The sequence below is a fragment of the Coregonus clupeaformis genome, unplaced genomic scaffold, assembly GCF_020615455.1.
Source record: "Coregonus clupeaformis isolate EN_2021a unplaced genomic scaffold, ASM2061545v1 scaf0077, whole genome shotgun sequence".
Taxonomy (NCBI): Eukaryota; Metazoa; Chordata; class Actinopteri; order Salmoniformes; family Salmonidae; genus Coregonus; species Coregonus clupeaformis.
Window position 1 is genome coordinate 234,376 of NW_025533532.1, and position 20,867 is coordinate 255,242.

The following is a 20,867-nucleotide window of genomic DNA, read 5'->3' on the forward strand; positions in this document are numbered from 1 at the left end:
AACAATTGGTAACACACTACGCTGTGAAGGACTGAAATCCTGAAGCGCCCGCAAGGTCCCCCTGCTCAAGAAAGCACATATACATGCCCGTCTGAAGTTTGCCAATGAACATCTGAATGATTCAGAGGAGAACTGGGTGAAAGTGTTGTGGTCAGATCAGACCAAAATGGAGCTCTTTGGCATCAACTCAACTCGCCGTGTTTGGAGGAGGAGGAATGCTGCCTATGACCCCAAGAACACCATCCCCACCGTCAAACATGGAGGTGGAAACATTATCCTTTGGGGGTGTTTTTCTGCTAAGGGGACAGGACAACTTCACCGCATCAAAGGGACGATGGACGGGGCCATGTAACGTCAAATCTTGGGTGGGAACCTCCTTCCCTCAGCCAGGGCATTGAAAATGGGTTGTGGATGGGTATTCCAGCATGACAATGACCCAAAACACACGGCCAAGGCAACAAAGGAGTAGCTCAAGAAGAAGCACATTAAGGTCCTGGAGTGGCCTAGCCAGTCTCCAGACCTTAATCCCATAGAAAATCTGTGGAGGGAGCTGAAGGTTCGAGTTGCCAAACGTCAGGCTCGAAACCTTAATGACTTGGAGAAGATCTGCAAAGAGGAGTGGGACAAAATCCTTCCTGAGATGTGTGCAAATCTGGTGGCCAACTACAAGAAAAACGTCTGACCTCTGTGGTTGCCAACAAGGGTTTTGCCACCAAGTACTAAGTCATGTTTTGCAGAGGGGTCAAATACTTATTTCCCTCATTAAAATGCAAATCAATTCATAACATTTTTGACATGCGTTTTTCTGGATTTTTTGTTGTTATTCTGTCTCTCACTGTTCAAATAAACCTACCATTAAAATTATAGACTGATCATGTCTTTGTCAGTGGGCAAACGTACAAAATCAGCAGGGGATCAAATACTTTTTTCCCTCACTGTATGTATGTATGTATGTATTGTAGCAATCCTCGCTATATGAGCCACGCTACAATTCCCACCAAGTGGGTTAATCCTATTGCCGCGATGTGTTTTGCCTTTCATGCCGGGGACCCTGGTTCGCTTCCCGCTCCCTTTGTTTGCTATGTATGTTCAGTAACACTTCCATTCCCATCTCTCAATACAGGCCTCATTATCCCCCAAGAACTATAGCCGGCATATGATGGCGAGCTTGGACCTGCTCTACAAAGAGGTAATAGGACTTCTTTATCATTGGGCATGGAACCTAATTTTATGTGGGAAATTTGCATGGTTTAGTTTTAGGCTTAAAGGAAAATTCCACCCAAAAACAATATTTCATTAGTCCATTGTTTATATCCCACAATGTTTTGCATGTCAGCAATCACTGACAAGCAATAACTTTCAAAATACAAAAATACAGGTGGTATGATGCATTTTGCATCAGATGATGCCGCGTTTTGCATCATATGAAGCAAAATGCATAATTCCGGCTGTATTTCTGTATTTTGAAGGTTGTATATTTTGAAAACTTGAGTTTTTCTTTTAAGTACTCAGCTGTAAAAAATAAATAAAAAGGTGTGGCAACCCATGTAATCAAAATGTAACATGCACTCTGAAATGTATCTTTGACATGTTAAATGAACACGTTTGAATGGCAAACGGACTGTATGAACATTTCCAGTAGGGCCTACTTACTAATTCTTCATACTCATTTAAATGTAGGCAAACTTTTTGCTGACTCAATTAAATAAAAAGTAGCACAATTGCATGACTTTGAGAAGATTACTTGTAGCCTAGGCCTATTATTAGATTAGAAGACCTTTGCTATATTCAGTTTGGAATATGGTTCACACGTAATTACAAACAGAATAAATAAGAAGCAAGTCCATATACCATGGGGGGAGGGGAGGAGCTATGTACAGGGGATGGATAGCTCTGACAGTTCCAGCCGCTGGGATGAAGGTTTTTAGGTGTGGATTTGGTGCTCCAGGAATGGGTGGCTTGCATCATCCATTAGCTGTTTTGCTTTGTTCGTCATCAGCTTTCTGTAGAGTTCAGTCACAGACATTTGGGCACTGCCAATAATTTAGCTGGCTTGTCTGACCTCTCTCTCCAGCTTCTTATGGTCCTGGACACACATGTTACCGAACACACGTGAGGCAGAATGAAAGGATGCTCTGGACTACACTGCTGTAGAACAGGGTCATCAGGGTAATTCAAATAGTTCAAATTTCTCATGAAATAGAGGCAGTGCTGGGTTTTCAAAAGGCTCAGTTTTTTGTCAATTTCTAAGATCTGCTTGTTGTCAATTTTAAACCTGAGATATTTGTATGTATTCACTCTCTGGATTTCTGAGTCCCATTTTTTTGTGGAGGGGATGCCTGCCATATCTCGTTGGAAATTGATCACCAAGTCTTGTGTTTTCTTGACATTTATTTCCAGATAGTTATCACTACACCAGGGGTGTATTCATTAGTCAGACACTGTTGCAAAAATTTTTGCACCGTAGCAAAACGTTTTGCAACGGAAACCGTTTACTTCAAACATAAAACATTTTTCAATGAAACCAAGAGTTTCTATTGGACAAATTCAGGTAGGTCCCTCCCAGTTTTGTTCCATTTGCTTCTGTTTGGTTGTAGTGCACCCCATTCACCCCTCATTCACTAAACCTCAGCTAAATCTTATAATAAATAATATGGAAATTTAGTTACTTGAGGTGACTAAGCTGCTTGTAGTAACCCTGGATTGTAAACTGTCATGGTCAAAACATGTTAATATAACAGTAGCTAAGATGGGGAGAAGTCTGTCCATGATAAAGCGCTATCCTGCCTTTTAAACAACACTATCAACAAGGCAGGTCCTACAGGCTCTAGTTTTGTCGCACCTGGACTACTGTTCAGTCATGTGGTCAGGTGCCACAAAGAGGGACCTCGAAAAATTACAATTGGCTCAGAACAGGGCAGCACGTCTAGCCCTTAAATGTGCATGGAGAGCTAACATTAATAATATGCATGTAAATCTCTCATGGCTCAAAGTGGAGGACAGATTGACTTCATCACTACTTGTTTGTAAGAAGTGTTGACATGCTAGCACACAGCTCGGACACCCATGCATACTCCGCAAGACATGCCACCAAAGGTCCCTTCACAATCCCTAAATCCAGAACAGACTATAGGAGACGCACAGTACTACATAGAGCCATGGCTACATGGAACTCTATTCCACATCAGGTAACTGATGCAAGCAGTAGAATCAGATTTTAAAAACAAACAGCGGGGACTATGAAGAGACAAACACAGGCACAGACACACATCAATCAATCAATCAAATGTATTTATAAAGCCCTTTTTACATCAGCAGATGTCACAAAGTGCTATACAGAAACCCAGCCTAAAACCCCAAACAGCAAGCAATGCAGATGTAGAAGCACGGTGGCTAGGAAAAACTCCCTAGAAAGGCAGAAACCTAGGAAGAAACCTAGAGAGGAACCAGGCTCTGAGAGGTGGCCAGGCCCCTTCTGGCTGTGCCGGGTGGAGATTATAACTGTACAGTGTCTTGCGAAAGTATACACCCCCCTTGGCATTTTTCCTATTTTGTTGCCTTACAACCTGGAATTAAAGTGGATTTTTTGGGGGGTTTGTATCATTTGATTTACAACATGCCTACCACTTTGAAGATGCAAAATATTTTTTATTGTGAAACAGACAAGCAAGTCAATCCTTTGTAGAGCCACCTTTTGCAGCAATTACAGCTGCAAGTCTCTTGGGGTATGTCTCTATAAGCTTGGCACATCTAGCCACTGGGATTTTTGCCCATTCTTCACGGCAAAACTGCTCCAGCTCCTTCAAATTGGATGGGTTCCGCTGGTGTACAGCAATCTTTAAGTCATACCACAGATTCTCAATTGGATTGAGGTCTAGGCTTTGACTAGGCCATTCCAAGACATTTCAATGTTTCCCCTTAAACCACTCGAGTGTTGCTTTAGCAGTATGCTTAGGGTCATTGTCCTGCTGGATGGTGAACCTCCGTCCCAGTCTCAAATCTCTGGAAGACTGAAACGGGTTTCCCTCAAGAATTTCCCTGTATTTAGCACCATCCATAATTCCTTCAATTCTGACCAGTTTCCCAGTCCCTGCCGATGAAAAACATTCATGGTGTTCTCGGGGTGATGGGTTTGCGCCAGACATTGCGATTTCCTTGATTTACATTTTAGTCATTTAGCAGACGCTCTTATCTTATTTTTTTTTCATACTGACCCCCGTGGGAAACAAACCCACAATCCTGGCATTGCAAACGCCATGCTCTACCAACTGAGCTACATCCCTGCCGGCCATTCTCTCCCCTACCCTGGACAAATTGTGCGCCGCCCCATGGGTCTCCCGGCCGGCTACAACAGAGCCTGGATTCGAACCAGGATCTCTAGTGGCACAGCTAGCACTGCAATGCAGTGCCTTAGACCACTGCGCCACTCAGGAGGTGTGACCAAAAAGCTCAATTTTAGTCTCATCTGACCAGAGGACCTTCTTCCATATGTTTGGGGAGTCTCCCACATGCCTTTTGGCGAACACCAAACGTGTTTGCTTATTTTTTCCTTTAAGCAATGGCTTTTTTCTGGCCATTCATCCGTAAAGCCCAGCTCTGTGGAGTTTATGGCTTAAAGTGGTCCTATGGACAGATACTCCAATCTGCAGAGCCTCTCTGATTAATGCCCTCCTTGCCTGGTCCGTGAATTTTGGTGGGCAGCCCTCTCTTGGCAGGTTTGTTGTGGAGCCATATTCTTTCCATTTTTTATATAATGGATTTAATAGTGCTCCGTGGGATGTTCAAAGTTTCTGATATTTTTTTATAACCCAACCCTGATCTGGACTTCTCCACAACTTTGTCCCTGACCTGTTTGGAGAGCTCCTTGGACTTCATGGTGCCGCTTGCTTGGTGGTGCCCCTTGCTTAGTGGTGTTGCAGACTCTGAGGCCTTTCAGAACAGGTGTGTATATATACTGAGATCATGTGACAGATCATGTGACACTTAGATTGCACAAAGGTGGACTTTATTTAACTAATTATGTAACTTCTGAAGGTAATTGGTTGCACCACATCTTATTTAGGGGCTTCATAGCAAAGGGGGTGAATACATATGCACGCACCACTTTTTCGTTATTTATTTTTTAGAATTTGTTGAAACAAGTGATTTTTTTCATTTCACTTCACCAATTTAGACTATTTTGTGTATGTCCATTACATGAAATCCAAATAAAAATCCATTTAAATTACAGGTTGTAATCCAACAAAATAGGAAAAACACCAAGGGGGATGAATACTTTTGCAAGGCACTGTACATTTTTTTCCAAGATGTTCAAACATTCATAGATGACTAGCAGGGTCAAATAATCATCACAGTGGTTGTAGAGGTTGCAACAGGTCAGTACATCAGGAGTAAATGTCACTTGGCTTTTCATAGCCGGGCATTTAGAGGTTGAAATAGCAGGTACGGTAGAGAGAGAGTTGAAAACAGCAGGTCTGGGACAAGGTAGCACGTCCGGTGAACAGGTCAGGGTTTCATAGCCGCAGGCAGAAGAGTGGAAACTGGAGCAGCAGCACGACCAGGTGGACTGGGGACAGCAAGGTGTCATCAGGCCAGGTAGTCCTGAGGCATGGCCCTAGGGCTCAGGTCCTCCGGGAGGGGAGGGAGAGAGAGACCGAGAGAGAATTAGAGGGAGCATACTTAAATTCACACAGGACACCAGATAAGACAGGAGAATAACACCAGATATAACAGACTTAACCTTGCCCCCCGGCACATAGACTATTGAGGCATAGATACTGGAGGCTTAGACAGGGAGGGTCGGAAGATGATAAGACACGCACTCTACACACACGTACATATGGATTTTGTATTGTAGATATGTGATAGTAGAGTAGTGGCCTGGGGATCAAATCAAATTAAATCAAACTTTATTTGTCACATGCGCCGAATACAACAGGTGTAGACCTTACCGTGAAATGCTTCCTTACAAGCCCTTAATCAACAATGCAGTTCAAGAAAGAGTTAAGAAAATATTTACCAAAGAAACTAAAGTAAAAAATTATAAAAAGTAACACAATAAAATAACAATAACGAGGTTATATACAGGGGGTACCAGTACCGAGTCAATGTGCAGGGGTACAGGGTAGTCGAGGTAATTTGTACATGTAGGTAGGGGTAAAGTGACTATGCATAGATAATATACAGCGGGTATCAGCAGTGTAAAAACAAATTAGGGGGGGTCCTTAGCTTGGTGATGAGCTTTGTGGGCACTATGGTGTTGAACGCTGAGCTGTAGTCAATGAACAGAATTCTCACATAGGTGTTCCTTTTGTCCTGGTGGGAAAGGGCAGTGTGGAGTGCGATTGAGATTGCGTCATCAGTGGATCTGTTGGGGCGATATGGGAATTGGAGTGGGTCTAGGGTATCCGGGATGATGCTGTTGATGTGAACCATGACCAGCCTTTCAAAGCACTTCATGGCTACTGACGTGAGTGCTACGGGGCGGTAATCATTTAGGGAGGTTACCTTCGCTTCCTTGGGCACAGGGTCTGCTTGAAACATGTAGGTATTACAGACTCGGTCAGGGAGAGGTTGAAAATGTCAGTGAAGACACTTGCCAGTTGATCCGTGCATGCTTTGAGTAATCCGTCTGGCTCCGCGGCTTTGTGAATGTTGACCTGTTTAAAGGTCTTGTTCACATTGGCTACCGAGAGCGTTTTCACACAGTCGTCTGGAACAGCTGATGCTCTCATGCATGCTTCAGTGTTGCTTGCCTCGAAGCGAGCATAAAAGGCATTTCGCTCCCCCCACATATACACCCGCCCATACCCACATACTGTGCCTTCTATGTCCTCTGTTTGCTGTGTTTTTATCTCTACCATGTTTATTCCTACCTAATTTCGGGCTTTTGAGTACTTTTGTGTTCCAGCTCCTTATATTTCAAGATGTATTATTTCAATAATTGTTGTTTATTTTAATGCTGTCTTATCTATTTATAAATAATATAAATAGAAAGTTGAATACTAATTGAATACTGTTGCATTTTATTGTTTTTATTACAATCCCCACCATGGATAGTGTTGGGTGTTCCATTATTCGAGTCCTCTATGGGAACTTTATATTTATCTTTGTAGCGCTTTAACCTCTTTAGGATCACACCTTTAGGATCACACCTGGCGGCAGGTAGCTTAGTGGTTAAGAGCGTTGTGCCAGTAACCGAAAGGTCTCTGGTTCTAATCCCCGAGACGACTAGGTGAAAAATCTGTCGATGTGCCCTTGAGCAAGGCACTTAACCCTAATTGCTCCTGTAAGTCGCTCTGGATAAGAGCGTCTGCTAAATGACTAATTATTTTTTATATTTTTATTATTTAATTTCCGCCTAAATGACATATCCAAACCTAACTGCCTGTAGCTCAGGACCTGAAGCAATGATATGCAAATTATTGATACTATTTGAAAGGAAACACTTTGAAGTTTGTGGAAATTTGAAATTATTGTAGGAGAACATAACATAATAGATCTGGTAAAAGATAAAACAAACAAAAAAAACGGTTTTCTATTTTTATTTTAGTTGCATCTTTGACATGAAAAATAAAAGCCATAGATTACGATAACAAGAGGTCAACAGTGTGTGCAAAGTTTCAGACTGATACCTTCAAGAATGAGCGAGCTACATAACATTTAGTATGAAGTCACCCAGGTGTCCCTCATGAGTTTGCCCAAGTGGCCGAATTGGTAAATTGATACATTTTCAAGTACATACAGACATGATGAAAATTACAGGCCTCTCTCATCTTTTTAAGTGGGAGAATTTGCACAATTGGTGGCTGACTAAATACTTTTATTCCCCACTGTAACTATAGAGAACATACAAAAATGCTATGGTAATAAAAAATACAAGTTTACACACTCCCAGGAATGTCATACATGATGGATCATTAGCTTCCCTACATAAGACACTAACCTTCACACATCTAGATGGCCGGGCGGGGTGGGTGTGGAGCCAGAGACAGCAGTAGGGGTCCGACTGAATGAACCAATTTCTAATGGAGGACTTGAATGTGGTGTCTTTAGTGTTGGCTCCCAGAGGTCATTTGAGTCAGAGTCTCTAGCACTATAGAATATATATTTTTTAATCAGTAAGAACTCAAGTTTACTATTACTTATTTTATTGAACCTGTATTTTAGCAGTTGGTGAGCCTTGCATCAATACTTTTACGGATGAGTCCTGCATCAATACATCAAATAAACAACATATACATTATTTATATACATATATTATATAGAGTTTGGGGAACACAATCACTATGATGAAATGTGTTTACCAATAGTAAATAGGGCACAGACCTACAATGTATTTATACAGAGCTAAGATGTATTAGCATAGCCATTGTGTATTTTATGTTGACTGAGTCTCTAGCACTATAGAAGATTTTTTAAATGCAGTAAGAACTCAAATTTACTATTACTTATTTTATTGAACCTTTATTTTAGTAGGGGGTGAGCCCTGCATCAATTATTTTAGCAGGGGGGTGAGCCCTAGCCAATGTGTATTTTATGTTGACTATCACATGCTGTGCCTGTGGTTTTCGAGTGCCCTATTTACTATTAGTAAACTTATTTCATTATAGTGAACACTGACAAAGACATGATCAGTCTATAATTTTAATGGCAGGTTTATTTGAACAGTGAGAGACAGAATAACAACAAAAAAATCCAGAAAAACGCATGTCAAAAATGTTATACATTGATTTGCATTTTAATGAGGGAAATAAGTATTTGACCCTTTTGCAAAACATGACTTAGTACTTGGTGGCAAAACCCTTGTTGGCAATCACAGAGGTCAGACGTTTCTTGTAGTTGGCCACCAGGTTTGCACACATCTCAGGAGGGATTTTGTTCCACTCCTCTTTGCAGATCTTCTCCAAGTCATTAAGGTTTCGAGGCTGACGTTTGGCAACTCGAACCTTCAGCTCCCTCCACAGATTTTCTATGGGATTAAGGTCTGGAGACTGGCTAGGCCACTCCAGGACCTTAATGTGCTTCTTCTTGAGCCACTCCTTTGTTGCCTTGGCTGTGTGTTTTGGGTCAATGTCATGCTGGAATACCCATTCACGACCCATTTTCAATGCCCTGGCTGAGGGAAGGAGGTTCTCATCCAAGATTTGACGGTACATGGCCCCGTCCATCGTCCCTTTGATGAGGTGAAAAACACCCCCAAAGCATAATGTTTCCACCTCCATGTTTGACGGTGGGGATGGTGTTCTTGGGGTCATAGGCAGCATTCCTCCTCCTCCAAACACGGCGAGTTGAGTTGATGCCAAAGAGCTCGATTTTGGTCTGATCTGACCACAACACTTTCACCCAGTTCTCCTCTGAATCATTCAGATGTTCATTGGCAAACTTCAGACGGGCATGTATATATGCTTTCTTGAGCAGGGGGACCTTGCGGGCGCTTCAGGATTTCAGTCCTTCACGGCGTAGTGTGTTACCAATTATTTTCTTGGTGACCTATGGTCCCAGCTTCCTTGAGATCATTGACAAGATCCTCCAGTGTAGTTCTGGGCTGATTCCTCACCGTTCTCATGATCATTGCAACTCCACGAGGTGAGATCTTGCATGGAGCCCCAGGCCGAGGGAGATCGACAGGTCTTTTATGTTTCTTCCATTCGCGTATAATCGCACCAACTGTTGTCACCTTCTCACCAAGCTGCTTGGCGATGGTCTTGTAGCCCATTCCAGCCTTGTGTAGGTCTACAAACTTGTCCCTGACATCCTTGGAGAGCTCTTTGGTCTTGGCCATGGTGGAGAGTTTGGAATCTGATTGATTCATTGTTTCTGTGGACAGTTGTCTTTTATACAGGTAACAAGCTGAGATTTGGAGCACTCCCTTTAAGAGTGTGCTCCTAATCTCAGCTCGTTACCTGTATAAAAGACACCTGGGAGCCAGAAATCTTTCTGATTGAGAGGGGGTCAAATACTTATTTCCCTCATTAAAATGCAAATCAATTTATAACATTTTTGACATGCGTTTTTCTGGATTTTTTTGTTGTTATTCTGTCTCTCACTGTTCAAATAAACCTACCATTAAAATTATAGATTGATCATTTATTTGTCAGTGGGCAAACGTACAAATTCAGCAGGGGATCAAATACTTTTTTCCCTCAATGTATATATATAGCAATCAAAGAAAAATATCTCAGATGAATAATATGCAACCATTTAAACAATGGCATTAGCATGAGAAGAAATAAAGTGTTTTACTTACCAGTCTAAAGTTACGTCTTTCCCATCCAAAAGAAATCAGCGTGCGTCTACAGTGTAATCACTGAGTCCTCATCAACTTCTATGTCACATTCCCGATCGATTTCTGCAATAATCTCATCCAAATCTGTATACTTTGTCTTCGATTTAAGATTTTCCTGTTTTATTAGCCATGTTCTACTTCCTAAAATAGCAATAAACTTAGTAAAAGTAATCGAGCGTGCGTGTGTAATATGTGTCCCTCTTTGTTCTCTCGATTTTATCTGCCCGATGTAGGTTGCACAATGGCAAAATGGCTTTTACTCACACAAAGGACCATCACATACTCCTGTAAAGCCAATCTCATTGGCTATCTAGCTAGCTATGTTTCAAAATGGTAGGTGGTCATTGGACCAAGATACAGTCAATCAAGTGAACACCGCCCGTCTCATTGGTGCGTAATTATGTCAATCCTTGGTGGGCTAATATACCTTTTGATTAGCCAATGGGTTATGCAGAATTATGAAACAAGTTCTGTCGCCTTCTAGAGTATCTGAGGATTGCAGAAAAACCCAACCTGACTGGGTGAAACAAGGTGTAGCGTTTTATATTACGTTGAAATGTTTTGTTGCAAGTTCAACTAGTTGGAATTCAGGCGAAACGCTGTATAAAACAAGGACCGTGTTAGGATATAAAAATGGATTTTATCAAACAAAACAACACTACTTTTTATCTCTGTTACCCTCAGGATGACAAATCAGAGCAAGATTACTGAATGTAAGTACATTATTTACTTTCAGAGATGAATTTTCAGGATGTCTCCTGGTCTGACAAACAGCGCTGTAGCTCTGACACCTTCCACCGCAGATGTGGAAGGACGACATATGCGGATGCTGTGGATTGAGACACAGCCCATATCTCTAGCTTAAACAGACGGATTTTGTGGGAGATTATTTTATTACGTTTGTCGTGATGTAACTTTAACATTAATCTGAAGACTGTTATCATTAATTAACTAACTATGTTTAATTGTTACCCAATTTAAATTAATCATGTAACAATTAACTCATTAGGATCTGGGGCACCACGAGAGTGGTTCTTCAAAGAGTTACCATCACCCAAATTAAACTCTATCACATCTATAAACAGTCAACTTATTAATCATAGCCTCGTACCATATCATCACTCTGAACGTCGTAACCTCCTTACATCTCCAAAAACCCAAACCTTACTTTTGATTCAGTACTACACAAATTAGTTTAATTATTTATTTACTAGCTAATTAAATGGGAACACAGGATAAACATACACACTCTGCACCAGTTATTGACTGGAGAAAACAGGTCCCTAGCGGAATGACAACAACATGGCTGCTTGTTAACAAGAAGAGATGGAGAGGGAGAGAGAGAGAAGGACAGAGATAATACTTCGATACATTCAGAAACTACACTCACCTACAGTACCTATATACTTTGCACACGAACCGCTGCCCTCTTTGAGTAAGAAATCCTGAATGTATTTACTTGAAATGTCTGGTTCACCGTGTATCTCTCGGTGGACAGGACCGCCCTGGAAAGGGAGTTGGGCCTTCTACTGTTGTTCTCCTCTGTAGTTGTCCGGTATCCGGTGATGAGAGTAGTGTAACACGATCAGAGTAACAGAGGATGGTCCTACTTAAATTCGCTTTCGAAGATACTTTACTTAGGACAGCTAATCAGCCGTACCAATGATTGTCCGGAAGGTGAGTTTTCCTTCTTCACCTCGTGTTGCAATTCAGAGTTCCAACCACTTTAAACGTGTAGCTCCCGCTTCACGCTTTTCTGGTCTAAATTTGAATTTCTTTACCAATCCTTTTATGCACTCTGGTTGAAAGGGGTGGTTCCGTCAGGCCGACACGCTCTCTGACCTCACTCGGGGCGTGGCTACCTACTGTGCAAAGTTTTGTGTAAAACCATTATCTCTTATGGCTCCTTAAATCACATCCCTATCTTAACAAAAATACTTTCATCGTTTTTCAGATTTCAAGCACAACGCATCGGATGGAAACTTTGTACATGTAGTGGGTATACTTAATAAGTTACAGTATTTCCTTTATAACATTTTTAATGACATCACAAAATAACCAACCAAACAACATTTGTTTTCTATAGATCGCCTCTGACATTCCCCACGTTCTCTGTTAGGAATATTGTTCCAGTATTCGCTTTTGAATTTGTTAATGTTTCAGCGGGGAAAGGCCTCTAGAGACAAAGACCATTCCTTTGTGAATTTGGAGAGGGAGACCCTGGATCTCCTCTCCTTTGACTTACAACAGGGCGTGAGGTGTCAAACCCCCACAGTTCCCTCCTCCCCCTCTCTGTGGGTGAGAGGGGTACTGGTTGAAGTTATTAATTGCAAACCTGATCTGACCTATTTGGATCCTCACAGGACAATCATGACATGTTATTAGATTATTAGATTGACGCTCGGGAATCGACTCTAGGGGGTCCAGTGAAAATCTAAATTTTCAGCTCATACCCAAATAATTTGGTTGACTTGTCCTTTACTTGTAGTTGTGGCCAAAGCATAAATTAGAGAAAAGCCACTCAGTAAAACCCCATCTCAAACATGTTTTTGAAACAAACTGTTTCAAAAAGTGCTTCAAATTTGCTTGGAGAATGACATCATTCTTCTTGGCCGAGACAGGCCGTACGTGATTGATCCAGCAACTTATTCATTTTTTCCCCAATTTCTCTGGTGGGGAGAAGGACTAGGTTAGACATGGGCACATGAGTCTGCACAAGCTGGGGAAGCAGGATGAGTCACAAGATAGCGGGTACGCCCTAATGGTTGTTGGACTTGGAGATGGAGTCAGGGGAACCGATTGAGTTCAGTAAGAAGGCGGGCAGGAAAAAAAGGAAGAAAGTGGAACATACTTTATTAAAAGTAAATATGGAGTGCTGCAGAAGGAAATTGAACATTAATTAATTGCACTCTGGAGTGCTCTGGAGCAGGTTTTGATCAAGGATCTCTCTGTACTTTGCTCTGTTCATCTTTCCCCACAGCATGATGCTGACATTATCATGCTTCACTGTAGGGATGGTATTGGCAAGGTGATGAGCGGTGCCTGGTTTCCTCTAGACATTACACTTGGCATTCAGGCCAAAGAGTTCAATCTTGGTTTCATCAGACCAGAGAATCTTGCTTCTCATGTTCTGAGAGTCCTTTAGGTGCCTTTTGGCAAACTCCAAGCGGGCTGTCATGTGCCTTTTACTCAGGAGTGGCTTCCATCTGGCCACACTACCATAAAGGCCTGATTGGTGGAGTGCTGCAGAGATGGTGGTCCTTCTGGAAGGTTCTCCTATCTCCACAGAGGAACTCTGGCGCTCTATCAGAGTGACCATCGGGTTCTTGGTCACCTCCCTGACCAAGGCTCTTCACCCCCAATTGCTCAGTTTGGCCGGGCGGCCAGCTCTAGGAAGAGTCTTGGTGGTCCCAAACGTCTTCCATCGACACAATCCTTTCTTGCAGCTTTACGGACAATTCCATTGACCTCATGGCTTGGTTTTTGCTCTGACATGCACTGTCAACTGTGGGACCTTATATAGACAGGTGTGTACCTTTCCAAATCATGTCCAATCAATTGAATTTACCACAGGTGGACTTAGGGCTGTGGCGGTCACGAAATGTAGTCAGCCGGTGATTGTCAAGCAAATAACTGTCGGTCTCACGTTAATTTACAGTTTAATTAACATAAACACATTTAGCATCTCCTGGCCTCCACACATAGCCTACAGCCATTTTAAAAAGTCTAAAAATCCATGTAATATAGCCTATATCTTCACAATAAATCCATTATTTATTTTAGAAAGGTCTAAAGAAGCATGATATGAAGGAAATGTAGTCTTTTTCAGAAGAAAATAATAGTCGTTATGTTAGGTCCTGATGTGGCAATGCCAAATGGCTGTGGGCTACACTAGTTAATTTAGCAGACAAGATTTGCTTAGAATTCCATGGCATTATTTTTTATTATTTTGCAGTATGAAGAATACAATTGAACAAACCTGAATAAAATATAAATATTTTCTCCAAACAATTTGAAGGAGTGCGCACATGCGGCTATTATGTGTTGAGCGGTTAACAAATAAATAGGTACTCCTATATGCTTAATTTAGAGTTAATAATGTAACTTTAGTTATTTGATAAACGTTGGGCTATATGTTTTTATTTTTAATACATTGTAAGGCTGCATGATGAGACTCTAATGATGATTTGAAAAAAGTCGCTTGAAAGGTATGAGCTCTGCTTAGTTTTTTTTGCGCAGGCTGTACACACTCCAATAGTCTCTCATTCACAATTTGACAAGCACTTGATAATGCCTCGAATTTCACAGCAGCATCCCCTTTGTGGCCGTAATGCACCCTAAAAAAATCCATGCCTTTTGCGGCCCTGAGTGCTGCATTGTGCCTTTTCTCCCTGAGTGTGCTGCGCAATCCGAAGCAACTCTCACTCACATGGCTCTCAGTCATGTGATCGGGTCTTTCTCACAGGCTACAAGTGTAGACAGACACATCGGGGACGCAACTGCGTGCGTCCTTATCCAATTCCGATGTGCATATTGAAGATATTGGAAGAACAGTCCACATGTACTTTTCGTCAGCCAACAAGATGAGTAGGCCTAACGAACAGCAAAAGCATTAGCCTATGTCAATCTACTATCCCCCATAGTACAAAAGTCGACCTATTCTGTGCGATAAATAAATATTCCAAACGTAGGCTGGGACAGTTGTGGGATGCGATAGATCCCAAATTAATACAACCACTAGCATCAAAAAACATTTTGTATGCAATGTGGCTGACGCAACAGATCAGAACGTTTAGCTTAAAATGTTGATAAACTATTAGGCTATTTCTTCACATTATAAGCGCAGCAATGCGCACATGGTAGTAGGCTATAAGCGCGAATGTTCCATTAGCGGAAAACACCATTATTAAAAAATACTTTATATAATTATATAATATATATGTGACAATTGTTTTGATTTAGAATAGTCCATTATCACGCACCTGTATCGAAACATGTCATCTATGCACTTAAATGGCGAATGGAGGACGCTTTTCCCCATGGTTTATTTTCATGCCAGCCAGGTAGGCTATACTCCTGTTGTAAATATAAGCAATGTGCTTAATATTAGGAAAGTTGAGAAATAAATATAGTAGGGCTAGCCTATAGAAAGCTGATGGGACCCTCCTCTTATTATTAGCGGCCTCCCAAAATTGCATAGCCTATAGAAATGTTGCGCAACATGAGCTCATGGGCTCTCATAAAGTGTTTGATTTGATTTTCGAATACACTTGCATTGATGTCAGAGTGATTAGAGGGACAATAGAGTACTGAGTACCAGGCAGTTAGCAAGTTTGGTAGGCTACTAATGACCAGCAGCAGTATCAGAGCTTGGAGAAGCCTACTTACCGTGACTAAATGGTCATGTGGAATTGGACTGCCTTCGTGACTTGTGACCGTCGGTGTGGCGGTAATACGGTCACCACAACAGCCCTAGGTGGACTCCAATCAAGTTGTAGAAACATCTCAAGGATGATCAATGGAAACAGGATGCACCTGAGCTCAATTTTGAGTCTCATAGCAAAGGGTCAGAATACTTATGTAAATAAGGTATCTTATTTTTATTTTTAACACATTTGCAAAAATGTCTAAACTGTTTTCGCTTTGTCATTATGGGGTATTGTGTGATTGATGAGGAAAAAAATGTACGGCTGTATCGTAACAAAATGTGTAAAAAGTCAAGGGGTCTGAATACTTTCCAAATGCTTATATAGTGCCAAACATAAGGGGTTAAATACATGTAAAAAATGTATAACTAATACATACTGATCTTTCGTATATCTCTCAGATATAGGACAGACACCTCAGATCAAACTTCCTTTAGATTTTTTGGGGGACTATCTGTTGTTCCATGTAGTAAATCTGTTATTCAATGCTTGTGCATGGGCAAATAGCAGTAAGGCCAAAAATATTTTTTCATCACTTATTATTATTTTATTTTCTGATACTTCAACGGGTCTTAAAATTCAAAATCAAATAGCAAAATGATCCTTGGTATGACCTTCTTAAAATAATTCCATATAGCTTAGTAGTGATGTTTTTGCAAATAATATCAGCGACCACTGCCCTATTGCTTGCATTAGAGATACCAAATTTAATAACTCTGACCCTAATTGTGAAGATATATTTTTGGAAAATTCTCGCCCCAGGCGTTCCTTCATGATACATATTATTCAGAGCTTTTTTCTACTAGCTGCATACCAGACCCTATTTTGGCACTTGAATTTTTTTCAACAATTTTACTTCTCTGGCTGATAAACATACACCTTTCCAGCGACTCAAAGTCAAAAAAACGAACTAACCCATGGTACTCTCCTGTACTCTCAGACCTCCTCTTGATAAGAAATCAAGCCTTGGCCAAGGCTAGACAAAATGGCTCGTTAGCTGATTGGCAGCTATTTAGGCAATTGAGAAATAGGTGCAGTGCCTCGGTTAAACTGGGCAAATCGCCCCTCATTGCTGGCTCAATATCACACATTTTTTATTTAACTTCAGTATCAGGAAATATTCCAAAAGTGTAGAAAGCAGCTTTTGTGCTACCACTCCATAAGGGCGGGGATAGTATTGATCTTGATAATTATCGACCCATTTCCAGACCCATTTCCAATACTAGTCATTGGTCAACAAACAGCTACGTTATTTTCTATCTGTAAATTGTATTCTTAATGTTAATCAATCCAGATTCAGACCTAAATATAGTACCACTATGGCTACCATGAAAATGGTATTGCAAATGCCTTGAGATGATAGAAAGAATTGTGCTGCCATGTTTGTAGACTTGCCAAAAGCTTTTTATACTGTAGACCATGTTATTCTGTTGAATAAGCTTTCCTCGATAGGCTTGGGTACTGATGCTTGTGATGGTTTCATAATTATCTAAACGACAAAACTCAGGCCATCAAGGTAGATGGGGTCAAATCTGAGTTCCTTGAGTTACATAAATGAGTACCCCAAGGTTCAATACTCGGCCCACTACTGTTTACAATCTATATAAATAAACAAAACATAAAGTCAAAAATACAAACATATTTTATAAACAGTGTGTGCGAATGTAGTAAGTTATGGAGGTAAGGCAATAAATAGGCCATAGTGCAAAATAGTTACAATTTCGTATTAACACTGGAATGATAGATGTGCAAAAGATGATGTGCAAATAGAGATACTGGGGCGCAAATTAGCAAAATAAATAACAATATGGGGATGAGGTAGTTGGGTGGGCTAATTTCAGAATGGCTGTGTACAGGTGCAGTGATCGGTAAGCTGCTCTGACAACTGACGCTCAAAGTTAGTGAGGGAGATAAGAGTCTCCAGCTTCAGAGATTTTTGCAGTTCGTTCCAGTCATTGGCAGCAGAGAACCGGAAGTTACGGCGGCCAAAGGAGGTGTTGGCTTTGGGGATGACCAGTGAGATATACCTGCTGGAGCGCAGACTACGGGTGTGTGTTGCTATGGTGACCAGTGAGCTAAGGTAAGACAGGGATTTGCCAAGCAGTGATTTATAGATGACCTGGAGCCAGTGGGTTTGGCAACGAATATGTAGTGAGGGCCTGCCAACAAGAGCGTACAGGTCACAATGGTGGGTAGTATATGGGGCTTTGGTGACAAAACGGATGGCACTGTGATAGACTACATCCAATTTGCTGAGTAGTGTGTTGGAGGCTATTTTGTAAATGACATCGCCAAAGTCAAGGATCGGTAGGATAGTCAGTTTTACGAGGGCATGTTTGGCAGCATGAGTGAAGGAGGCTTTGTTGCGAAATAGGAAGCCGATTCTAGATCTAACTTTTGATTGGAGATGCTTAATGTGAGTCTGGAAGGAGAGATTACAGTCTACCCAGATAGGTAGTTGTCCACATACTCTAGGTCAGATTCGCCGAGAGTAGTGATTCTAGTCGGGTGGGCGGGTGCAAGCAGCGTTCGGTTGAAGAGCATGCATTTAGTTTTACTAGTGTTTAAGAGCAGTTGGAGGCTACGGAAGGAGTGTTGTATGGCGTTGAAGCTCGTTTGGAGGTTTGTTAACACAGTGTCCAATGAAGGGCCAGATGTATACAAAATGGTGTCGTCCGCATAGAGGTGGATCCGAGCTTCACCAGCAGCAAGACGAACATCATTGATATACACAGAGAATAGAGTCGGCCCGAGAATTGAACCCTGTGGCACCCCCATAGAGACGGCCAGAGGTCCAGACAACAGGCCCTCCGATTTGACACATTGAACTCTATCTGAGAAGTAGTTAGTGAACCAGGTGAGGGATATTATCTATATGCATGCAGCAGCATCTACACATAAACCACTAGATGCTGTTTTTTACATTGTGCCCTTAGGTTTATTACTGGTGATGGTTATCAAACTCACCATTGTGTTTTGTATGAAAAAGTGGGTTAGGCCTCTTTGTATGTAAGGAGAGAGCAGCATTTTCTTGTGTTTATCTACAAAGCACTCATGCAGAAACGTCCTATGTATCTATTATCATTAATTCAATTTAGACTTACAAATGACCAAACCCGGTCTCAGGCTTGGGTAACACTGCTTTTAGTTTTTTTGTGCCCTTTATGTAGAACAACTTACAGAGCTCTCTGAAATTAGATGTTCTGGTCCCCCTTGGTCAGTTCAGAGTAATGACCGGAGACCTCTATGTTGATAAATGTGTCTGTTTTTCTGAATATAATTTGTAATTTTCTATATTGTATGTGTTTGTTGTATTTATGCAGGGCTCATATGTAAAAGAGACCCTAGTCTCAGTATAACTTCCCTTTCAAAATGAAGGTTAAATAAAAGTGTGCAGGAGGAAAAAGTTGTGTGTGTAAACTGTAGGGATACCCATGGTGCTGGAGATCAGAGGTGTCCGGTGAGAGAAATGCAGGTTGAGGTTGCCAGGATCAGAGCAGTGCAGAAGGTGTCGTATGCTCAGGCAGTGGAGAGAGTAGTAGAGGAAGATGGTTCCAGGGTGAGGGATCCTAAAATAATGCCTGTGAGAAGGCCGAAGTCAATAGAGAATGATTGGAATAACTTGCTTCAGTAAGTGTAACGCAGGAATGGAATGTACTGTAAATCACAAAGGATAGATGTGGTGGCAGATGCAGAGAAGTACTTGGGTGTACGAGATTTTACTGCAGAAGAGTTACAAGGTGTTTTGAATAATAGTGTCCCTTCCTCCCAGGCTACTGGCTTGGTATAGGATCACATAGGGCCAAAGTAGTGGAATACTAGTGATTAGGTTTTAATGGGTGTAGGGTTAGTTGGTAGGGGAATTTTTTCACAAAGTGTAATGAATTCCTATTACAGAATAGTAGGCTGATACACAGTCAATACAGTATGTGGCGGCATGCACCTATAACATTTGATTGCGGACCGCCATAATAGCAAAGAAAAAGAAGTGCACACAAGCTAGCTAGCAAGCCAAGCGATCCACAACTCGTGTTAGCAAAAAGGACAAAGCCTATACAACAGGGATCATCAACTAGATTCAGACGCGAGCCAATTTCTTCTTGAGCGGATGGTCGGGGGGCTGGAACATAATAAAACAAATTAGATTAGATTGCAAATTGACTTCAAGAAGCCTAAACATATATAATTTTGACTAAAACATAATCATTTCAAACCTTGATTACGTTTGGGGACATTGCCCTGCGAAGGGTGGCGTCTTTCGGATGGAACGTTAAAATGGGTGTCCTGACTCTCTGTGATCATTCAAAATCCCATGGCACTTATTGTAAGAGTAGGGATGTTCACCCCGGTGTCATGGCTAAATTCCCAACCTGGCCACATTTCATCATGGCCACCTAATCATCCCCCTCATTCCTAATTGGCATATATCACTCCTTACCTCTCCACCTGATAGCTGAGCGTTCTGGCACAAAGATTACCGCCGTGCAATTATAAGTGATAAATTCACAGCAGACCGTAAAGACCTTGTAGAGGCAGCTAAGAAATAAAGCATATTTTTCTTATAGACCCTTTCCAGTACACGAGACACTGATGTCACGAACTGATGTGCGCGACTCTTGGCGGCAGTAAGAAAGCCGTCGCCATCTGCACCCATTCAATTTAGCCTAGATTTAAGTTTTTATTACATTCTAAACAAAATAAAGTTTTTGGGTTCTCATACACTTACAATGATGTTTTGATTCTTGCTTGAACAGTCGCTAAGATTATATTTGGTTGTGATCTTTGCAAAATAACTATTTTGGATGTAGCAGTTGTTAGCTGGAATGCTAACTCTCATTGATACAGGCTGTAGCAAAAGCTAGCCAAAGAGCCATTTTACTGGCTGAAGTGTTTTTAAGGTATAATGCAGTTGATTTGTGATGATGACACAAACATTATATTAAGCAGGAAATTCAATCCAAAAGTAGTGTGAAATGCACTCATAAGCAACATGTAAATAGAGGCTTTTTTTGCTGCCGTTCTACAAGAACTCCCCCTTGTTCTGCCGTGCGACAATGTTTGCAAACACAGAAAGGGGTCTATTAATTCCAGAGATCAGTCTCAAACCTGCCCCACGCTAATTGTTGGACTTTCACATAGAGGTTACTAGGTCA

General features: G+C 41.4%; 1 protein-coding gene across 1 annotated transcript in view; it reads left to right on the forward strand.

Moving 5' to 3' along the window:
• Window positions 1-1,128: 1,128 nt before the first annotated feature.
• Window positions 1,129-20,867, forward strand: part of LOC121539683 (phospholipase B1, membrane-associated-like) — a 43,400-nt gene continuing 23,661 nt past the window's right edge. The window contains exon 1 of the mRNA XM_041848362.2: window positions 1,129-1,189. Coding sequence (XP_041704296.2) covers window positions 1,157-1,189 — 33 coding nt within the window. The 5' untranslated portion in view covers window positions 1,129-1,156. The remainder of the gene's footprint in view (window positions 1,190-20,867) is intronic.